This window comes from Fukomys damarensis, unplaced genomic scaffold (genome assembly GCF_012274545.1).
Source record: "Fukomys damarensis isolate Sample0158 unplaced genomic scaffold, DMR_v1.0_HiC HiC_scaffold_9, whole genome shotgun sequence".
Classification (NCBI taxonomy): Eukaryota; Metazoa; Chordata; class Mammalia; order Rodentia; family Bathyergidae; genus Fukomys; species Fukomys damarensis.
In genome coordinates this window covers 5,675,609-5,684,995 of record NW_022900921.1, presented here as the reverse complement: position 1 = coordinate 5,684,995, position 9,387 = coordinate 5,675,609, and the positions used below count along the sequence as shown (strand labels likewise).

The 9,387-nt window shown below is 53.8% G+C and overlaps 1 protein-coding gene across 1 annotated transcript in view; it reads left to right on the top strand.

Moving 5' to 3' along the window:
• The window catches only part of LOC117285368, a 10,189-nt gene extending 858 nt beyond the window's left edge, over positions 1-9,331 (top strand). Inside the window, exons 2-3 of the mRNA XM_033761579.1 lie at positions 2,711-2,783; positions 7,727-9,331. Of these exons, the coding sequence (XP_033617470.1) occupies positions 2,711-2,783; positions 7,727-8,244 (591 nt within the window). The 3' untranslated portion in view covers positions 8,245-9,331. The remainder of the gene's footprint in view (positions 1-2,710; positions 2,784-7,726) is intronic.
• The last annotated feature ends 56 nt before the right edge of the window (positions 9,332-9,387 follow it).

The following is a 9,387-nucleotide window of genomic DNA, read 5'->3' as shown; positions in this document are numbered from 1 at the left end:
GGACGCCTACTAAGGACAGGGGTGGGGTGTAAGGAGACTGAAGAGACGGGAGTAACTGAATTTCTGGGCTAGGAGGACTTGTGGACACGGCCTAGTTATTTTCAAGAGTTTTATTAGCTGTAGAACCAACCTTGTTTACTGTTAAACTAGCAGAAGATAGGTACCTCCAGGGGCAGGAAAGGGAGGGGAGTCTGATCTCATCTGGGTGGGTCCTTGTCACCTGCTGTTTGGACCTGGGCCGATACTTTCTTTACACATGAGGAAGGTGGTCCAGGGAGGGTGAGGACTCAGCCAGTTCCTTTATTGATTTCATGAGGAGCCCAGGTCTTTGCCTTCTTGTCCAGTGCTTTGTTGGGGGGGGCGGGTGGGGAGTTTTACTCTGTATATAGCCTTGAACTAACAGTAATCCTCCTGCCTCAGCCTCCCGAGTGCCAGGGTTATAGGCATAGGTCAACATACCAGCTTCCAGTGCTTTTTTTTTTTTTTTTGGTATTGGGGATTGAACTTGGGACCTTGCACTTTTGAGGTAGGCAGCACAACCACTGAGCTAAATCCCAGCCCCCAGTGCTCTTTTTAAGAGATTTGCAAGACAGAAAGAAGAGAAGAGCTGGGTGTGTTGGCGCATGCCTGCAGTCCTGGCACTTTGGGAGGCTGAGGCAGAAGAATTGCTACGAGTTCGAGGCCAGCCTAGGCTATACAGTAAGTTCCAGGTCAGCCTGAGCTACATAGACTCTAGGTCAAAAAAAAAAAAGAGAGAGAAGAGAAACATTCAGAGATACATGGAGTCCCTTAAGGTTTTGAAACTCGAGAGGTTAGATGTTGATTTTTCTCCCTGAAGAATGTGAGAGGGAATATTTAGTTCCCTTAAAAAAGGAAGAATCCAGGCCCAAACCAGTGACCCAACAGGAGATTTCTCCTGCAGAAAGCCCAGAGAGGGGTGGTCCAGAGGCCTTTGCTCTTCAGCGTGGAGGGGAGGGGGCTGTTCTCCTGCTGTGTCCCAGAGGGGCTTCTCTCCTCTGCTGTCTGTCCATCCGGAAGATGTCGTCCCAGCCCCTGTGTCCATGCCTCCCTCCCCCAGGGAGGTGCCAGGCTGGGAGGTGGACCTCCCCGGGGGGATCCTGAGGAAGGCAGGACTGTGGGCTATCTGCCCAGAGTGCCTGCGAGCTTTGGAGGTGGTCAGATGTCTTCCATGGCTCCTCCTGGCTTTGGGAGCCGTCTCCCCCTTTCCACAGTGGCCAGGACATGGGTGCAGTCTGTGTCTTTGGACAGATCACCCCTTCTTTCGAGGGCTGCTTTTGAATGGAAAGCCAGTGACCTCAGAGTATGTTAGTGCATTTCAAAGCTTTTTAAGGAGCAAAACCATTTTTAGACATGAAATTGTTGGCACACGTTGGGGACGTTGAACAGATCACAGCAGTTGTCCCTGGTTGAAGCGGGGTGGGGAAGCTGGAGCCAGGGACCTGCCCCACTGTCCCTTGTCCCCTCAGGGAGGGCAGAACTTCCTGCATGGAGCTCCCAGAGCGCCAGATGCTCAGGGCCACAGCCACGGGGACTCTTGGAGGCTCAGGGCTCAGGGCAGGCGCAGGATCTGTGCTGGGTCCACGTCAGCACAGGACAGGGAGAACAGCATCGCTCGGGAAGAGTGGGCGGAGGGCCGAGCCACTCAGCCATCTCCCTCCTCATCTGCGTGTGTGTCCAGCCCCCGAGAGGAGGGACCCCGGCGTCTCCCGGCTGCCAAAGCTTGGGTTGGCCACGTGCTATTCCTGGCTTCACAGCTGCTGGCACCAGGGAGAGGTTTGGTTTGCAGGCCACGTCAGGGGACCTGTAAGAGCTGCCACGTTGTCAGGGCTGGGCTCTCGGGCCTTCATCCTCCCTTCCGAAAAGATTTCCAGGCCTGTGGGGCTGCAAAATAAAACGGGTGCAGGTGTGAGTGTTCCCGGGAACCCAGAGCAGGTCCCTTGATCTCCCTGAACCTCTCGGTTTCCTTTCCAGACAAGAGCATAGGATCGAATAAACATTCCCAGAGAGTTGGTCCACAAGGCACAAGTTCTGTGGGGGCACCCACAGGAGGACGTGGGACAAGACTTCTGAGGAAAGCGTTCAGAAATTCCTGAGAAACAGGGCTGGGGGCAGGGGAACCGCTCCCCAGGACTCTCTTGTGCGGAACCCCCCAAAGCCGGTCCCATTCTGATGGGCCTCAGGAACATCTGCCGGGAAGGTGGTAAATGCCCCATTTCCCTAGTGCGTTCTGAACCTGAGTTCCCCTTTCCGGAATATGTTATCAGATTAATATTTTGTGGGACCAATGTCAAACTAGAAAACCTAATCATAAGTCTGACACTGCTTGAGGCATGCCAGGTGAGGCAAGTACATCACCCATTACACGTAGGACCTCATGTAACCCCCCCAACGCCTCATCTTTCTAACTTTACACCGGGGAAACCAAGGCTGGAGGTTAAATAGCATGCCCCAAATTTTCTTGAGGTAAATAACTTTTCCAAGAATTTGAGTCCAGAGATCTGACCCCAAAGCTAGGCCTCTTGGCCTCTCTCTTATATTTCTCTTCTCCTCATTCTTTCTTTTCAGACAGGGTCTCACTCTGCAGTCCAGGATGGCCTCACACTTAAGATCCTCCTGCCTCGGCCTCGGGGTGCTAGGATTATAGGTGCGGGCCACCACATCTGACCTCTTGTACTTCTGGACTCTCTAGAGCCCACGTTCATCGGATACGCTGACTCTGAACCAGGAAGGGGCCAAGAATTATAGTCATGCTCCCTTGATGGGTAAGGAACCCGGGAAAGGTGGATGCGAAGGCGCTTGTTTCGGATAGGTTTGTGGGCCCAGCCATCTCTCCGGGGCCCTGGGGAGGCAGCGGTGCAGCGGAGTCTTGGAGCAAGTTAGAACTCTCCAAGTCTGTCCTCAGCTCCCCGGGGGCTGCTGTGTGACCTTGTGCAAGTCCTTCTGTCCCCCAGCCAAGGTTGTTCCCGAAGTCTCATCTTTATACACGAAGTAAATGTGCCCCTCAGCGAGATTAGGAGGACAGAAGTCCTTTGTGAGCTGAGAGAGGGAGGAAACCCCCAGCTCCTCAGTGGGAGCTGGCCAGTGCGGAGGGAGCTGAAGTCCAGTTTCATCTCCGCCGTGTTCGGCCTGGGCCTGGTCAGCAGCCGCTCTGTCCGGGGGCCCAAGGGCACAGGGACAATGGCATCTTTGTGCCTGGTGGGGGAAAGACACAGTAATGAGGCAGGGGACTGAGGCACACTCAGGGTGCCCAGTCCTCCCTAGCTCGGAGGCCTTGACTCCCAGCCAGACACACAAAGGTACATTTCAGCGTCTGGACACATAATCCCCAGTGAGGCCTCTGGAGGTTTACAGCAGACTACAGGTGGCCTAGAACGCAGCTACAGGCCCAGCTGCCCACTGTCCACTGCGCTCAAGAACCTCCACCCGCCCAGGTGGTGAGGACAGTGTGGGGTCGGACAGAGGGGCTTATGAGCCCTGGGCCAAAGCCTTTCGGGACCAGGGCATCCAGTGTAAGTGCCAGGGATGGATAGGTTTGGAGCAGACAGGATGGCAGTAAGCTCTGCCGGGCACAGGGAGCGTTGTGTCTGGAGTTGAGCTCCTCCTGCGGGTTCCTGGCTCACCACTGGGACCCTGGACAAGGTCCCCATTTCCTCTGACCTTTCAGGCTTCGTTTTAGAATGATGGTACCTACCTCTGCTGGGCCAGTAATGTCCCCCTCAAGATGTCCCTGTCCTAATCCCCAGAACCTGTAATTGTGCTTCCTTACATGGCCAAGAGGACTGTGCAGATTAAGCTAAAGGTTTTGAGATGTGAAGAGGATCCTAGATTGTCCCGGTGGGTCCAATGTGATCTCAGAAACCCTTAGAAGATAGAGGCAGAGGGTGTGGAAGCACAAACGGGTTCGGGTGATGAGCTTAGCAGATGGATGAGGGGCCCCAAGCCAAGGAAAGCAGGAGGTCCCTAGAAGCTAGAAAAAGCAAGGAACACAAAACAAAACAAAACAAAAAGCCAGAAAAACAAACAAAGCCAGGCACAGTGGCACAGGCCTGTAGTCTTAGTACCCTGGGAGGCTGAGACAGGAGAATTGCAAATTTGGGCCTAGTGTGGGCAACTTAGTGAGAACCTGTCCCAAAATTTTTAAAAAATGGGCCAGGCAGGAGGCAGAGGCAGGAGGACTGCTACAAGCTCAAGGCCAGCCTGAACTGCATAGTGAAACTCTGTCTCAAAACAAAACAAAATAATAAAAAGGGCTGCTCTATGCAAGGACCATTCAGTCCCCAGTACCAACCCCCCCAAAACAAAAACAAATCCCCAAAGAGAAACAAGGAAGCAAAAATTCCCCTAAAGCTTCCAGGAGGAATACAGCCCTCTGATGCCTTGATTTTAGGGCTTCTGACTCTCACAACTGCAAGACAATAGGTCCAGGGATTTAGCTCAGTGGTTCTGCTGCCTGCCTTGCAAGCAAAAGAACCTGGGTTTGATTCCTGGTACCAAAAAACAATCAAAAACTGTAAGACAACAAGCATGTCTTGTTTTTAAGCCACCAAGGTGTTCATGGAAATTTATTACAATAGTAATAGGAGGCTGATATGCTACCTCTATTGTGATGAAAATTAAAGGGTTCATGGCAGAGGCCTTTTCCCAGCATCTGCTCACTGCTCACGGAAGTTGGGTATTATTGTCTCTTTTCTTAGTTCAGTCATAACTGCTCCAATGGGGAGACCTGGTCCTTGTCAAATTTTTCAGTTCTCCTGTGTGAAATTTGTTGAGTTTTGCTTTTTTGTTTTTTTTATCAGAAGGGGTGGTGACTCAGGAATTTGAGCCCACAACACAGAACTACTGAGATCTGGCCTGTATCCCACACACGGCCTTGGGGCTGCTCTCCTCCCTGCTGATCTGCTCATCCACAGAGCATCTTTGCTCTGCCTTGAGTCCAGGCTGCCCGCTCCTGTCCAGGGCTTGCCGTCCCTATGCAGGATCCCTGGTTATCCACCCAGTCCCGGTCCAGCTCCTGGGGCTGCTTCCTCAGGTGGTCCCGGTGTCAGGGTCCAGAGGCACTGAGCAGACAGACAAGTAGTTCTCTTTTTTTTTTGGTTATTTTGAGACAGGATCTCACTATGTAGCTCCCCAGGATGGTCTTGAACTCACAGCAATCCTCCTGCCTCAGCCTACTGAGTGCTGGGATTACAGGTGTGGGCAGACAAGTAGTTCTTTGGGGCTGGAGGATCCACCTCAGAGGCAGAGCCCGGGAGGCCTGGCTTTGAGCCCCGGTTCTGTCAAGTGATGGGGCCTCAGTTTCCCATATCTGCCCTCCAGGTTCTAGCCACTACCTGATGTCATCACAGGGCTGCTCTGAGGTGGGGGATGAGGAAGTATTTGGAATGGCAAACGGGGAAGAGAAAGAGCAGCGGAGTGGGGGAGTCTCCATCCTGAAGCTTTATTTTTCCCTGTGCAGAGCTGAGGGTGGAGTCCAGGGCCCTGCCCCTGAGCTAGGGGGTCTGGGGGAAGAGGTGGTTTTTGTCAGCTTTCACCCCTGGAACGTAAGGAGCAGAAGATAGAGTCTTTGTTCCTGAGCTGGCCAGGCGGCACAGGTCAGGGGAAGGGACCAGTGAGGCAGTGGTGCTCGGGGAGGCATGGGGGCCCCAGCGTCCTCCTGCACTTGCCCAGCCAGGGCCCCCTAGGGCACCCTTTTATCTTACTCCTGTGGTCAGGGGCTAGACCGGAAGGGAAGGAGGGTAAGCAGAAGAGACAGCCAGAGTGGCCTGAAGGGGCGCTGGGCAGGCAGCAGGGACCCCAAGGACTCCGTTTCGTGAGATGGAAAGCTGTCCGGTGTTGGATCAGCGACAGGGTCCATATGGGGGTGCCGGGCAGATTGAAGGTGACCTCTCGTGCCCTGCCCTGTACCAGAACTCAGCAAGGCACAGAAGGGAGCCCTTCACGCTCCTGGCAGTTGAAGGTGTCTGCAGCACTGCCTCTGCCTAGGGTCTGACATGGTGTGGTTCATTGGGGTCTGCTGTGGCTAGGCTTGGATTCATTTGTGTCTGTTAACTCGTAGGATTGGACACCAGATGATGAGGGGTGGGAGGATTTATTCTGATGACTTTAAATTGCTGGTTTTATTGTACGGATAATTATGCAAGCAAAGAATCCACGAAAGCGTGGCCAGAGAAGGAACTAAAGGCGTGATTTTATACGAAAAGTACCCGCAACACAAACCGACAGCAACAGCAACGGCTGAAGCAACCTTGAGTGTAGACAGACCCAGACAACTCCTGAAGTCAGTGTGAGAGCAGAGTCGAGAGGCGCGTAAAACATTTTACGTACGGCAAGAAAGCTCTCGGTCACAGACAGTACAGGTACGTTATCGAAGAGGAAGGGGGCTGCACGGTGTGAAGTCCAGCAGTGGGGAGCTGGAGGAGAACTGGACAGATGACAGGATGTGCTCACCAAGCGCCCAAGCTCTGGTGATTCTTACACCGGGGCTTTTCTGTTGTTTGTGTTCAGGGCTGGGTATTGAACCCAGGACCTCCCGCACGAGGGATCTATGCTGACCTACGTCCTCGGCCTTCAGTGTTTTTCTCGTTTCTGAGAGTGGGTCTCATTAAGTTGCCCAGGCTGGCCTTGGACTTGGCGATCGTGAGTCACTCGAGTGGGGTACAGGCATATATACGTACCATGCCCCGCTTAAAACTGGGCTGTTTTCAAATTAAGTTTTATTAGTACGTGTTTGTAGCACATAGTGATTGGTTCATGGTGGGGAGCTGTGGCTTTGGATCCCTGATTTGCCATGTGCTTGGGCAAACTACTGATGCAAACTTTGTTCTGCATGTGTATAAAACAGGGGAAAGAACAAATTCTGCTTCCTAAGGCTTTGTGGGGAAATCTGTACAAAGAGCTTAGCTGCTTAGCTCCCCGCTTGGTGTAAAGCTCATGTTGCAAATACTGACCTTTGTTGTGACTGTTCAATGGTCTGTGCTGTCTGCTTTACTCTGTGAAGCTCAGAGGGGGCCTGGGATGGGACCCAAGGCAGGGTGGGGCAATACTCGGTCCTGCTCTGCCTCCCTCCCTCCCGGCAAGGCCTGGGAGGACCAGCCCGTCCTGGTCCGAGGCACCCCTGCTCCAGAGGCTCCTGTTTTCCCAAATACTCTTATCTTGGATGCAAAAGCTGCCAAGCTTTCCTTCTCTCAGGAATTCTGGCCCACGGTGAAACCCCTCATGGGCCTGGGAATGGCTTCCAATTCCTGAACCAAAGGCCTCCTGGGAGTCCTCTCCCAGGGCCAAGAGTTCTCCCTTGGCCTGTGCTCATGAGAGTCACAGCAGGTTACTCTGTGAAGAACGACACAGAGCTTCGGTTGATTTTAGTCCTCACCGTGCCTGCGAACTGCAGCAACCAAGCCTATAAAAATGTACATCTGTCCAAGGGGCAAACCAGATACCCGGGGAGCCTTCTAGGACCCTGCGTCCGTCAGCCGAGAGCTCTGGTGCCACACCCAGAAGAGGATGTGGAGCTCTTCTGGAGCAGGGCTTCCTTGTTCCTCACTGGTCCTCCTGAGAATCTGAAGGAAGCCGTGAGCCTTCTCAGCAGAAAAGTATGGAGTCCAGGCCTTTATCCTTCACTGGGTGCCTTTGAGGGTCTCTTGAAGTGCAGTGCTGGGCTTTTTTCCAGGCTGGAGCTCTAGGGCAAACAAAATCCCTCTTTTACCAGGTGAGTTGTTTGAGGTCCATTCATGTACCGTAAAAAAATGGAGCGCCAGTCGACGGGGCAGCGTTCCGCACTCGGGACACGGCAGCGAGAAGGATGTGGAGGACCTGGTTCCTGACGGTGAGGAGCATGGGGAGGAGCCGAGACGGCAGAAGGGGCCGAGCCTGGCTGGTGAGAGAGGCAGGGAGGTGCTCAGTGGAGTGGTCAGAGGGGGTCTTTCTGAGGAGGTGACACAGCGCCCGAAGGAAGCAAGGTCCGGGCACAGGACGTCTGGGAGGAAAAGTGTCTCTGCCAAAGGGAAGAGCAAGCACCAAGCCCCGGGGTGGGGAAGCCCTGGAGCAGCTGAGGCATGGAGGAGAAGCTGGTGTGGCCGGAGTGGAGGCTGGGAGAGGGGACGCGAGAAAGGCAGGGCACGGTGTGTGCAAGTTGTCATAACGCTTCTCTGCCTTCTCTCGTCCCACGTCCTGCAAACCCAGTCTACGCTCAAGGTCCACCTCTTTTGTTCTGTTTTGTTTTTTTGAAGCAGGGTCTTGTTGTAGAGTTCAGCCTGGCCTCGAACTTACTGTGTAGCCGCCCGTTTGTGGCGATCCTCCTGCCTCAGTCTCCCGTGTGCTGTGATGTGATTACAGGCCTGCTCCAACATGCCGGGCTGAGGTCCACCTCTTTTAAGATGCCTCCCCGAATCTGGACCCTGGGAGGTTTCCAGCCTGCGGCTCTCAGGCATGTGGTTATATGCCTAAGGCTGGTCCTATCAGCAAAATCCAAAGCTCCCTGAGGACAAGAACCAGGCATTCATTCTTGTATCCTGAAGGGATAGGCATGCAGTAAACATTCAAGGAAAACCTGTTTCACTGAGCAGCTCGTGTCCCATAACATAAACCAGGCTGGGCGTGATGGCACAGACTTGTAGTCACAGCGCTTGGGTGACTGAGGAAGGAGAATCTCAAATTTGGGGACAGCTTGGGGAACAGAGAGAGTTCAAGATTGGCCCGGACTACAGAGCAAGACCTTGTCTCAAAAAAAAGAACCCCATTCAAATGTAGAATTGGCTTCTGTGGTAGTTTCCCTTTTGGGGAGGTGATTTCAGGCAAGCTGCTTACCCTCCAGGAACTCATGATTCCTATTGTTAATATGGAATAGTAAGGACACCCAAGCGAAGTCGCTATGAAGATTAGTGTCCCCAGGAAACCTCGGGCTTTGTTTGATCCCTTCTTGCCTAACTGGAGTCAGAGTGGAGTGTTTGGACCAAGCCCCAAACCACCAAGGAAGATGTCACTTTGGCGGCCTGTTTTGTCTGGGCTGAGGCCTGGCCTTGCCTCTGTCACACACGCAGCCCCTCACTCCGTGTTGCCCAAAGCTAGGGAGGACTCTCAAAGGACTGCTAGGCCCCCAGGGAATCCCGTGCCCGCTCCAGGGCTCCAGGGCACAGGGGCCCTGAACAGGGATAGGGCTGTTCTCAGAGACTCCTGCGACCCTTCCAGGTCTGGTACCCAGTGAGCTGTTTAGGCGGCAGCCCAGGCAGGCGGCCTTGGGTGTCCGGTCAGGGCAGCCCATGGCAAGGAGGGGAAGACAGAAATGAAGGACAGAGGTAGCTCTGGCTCTGGGGGGAAGAGGGAGGCCAGCCAGGGAAGGAGGAGACAGAGGAGGAGGAGGAGGAGGGGCCG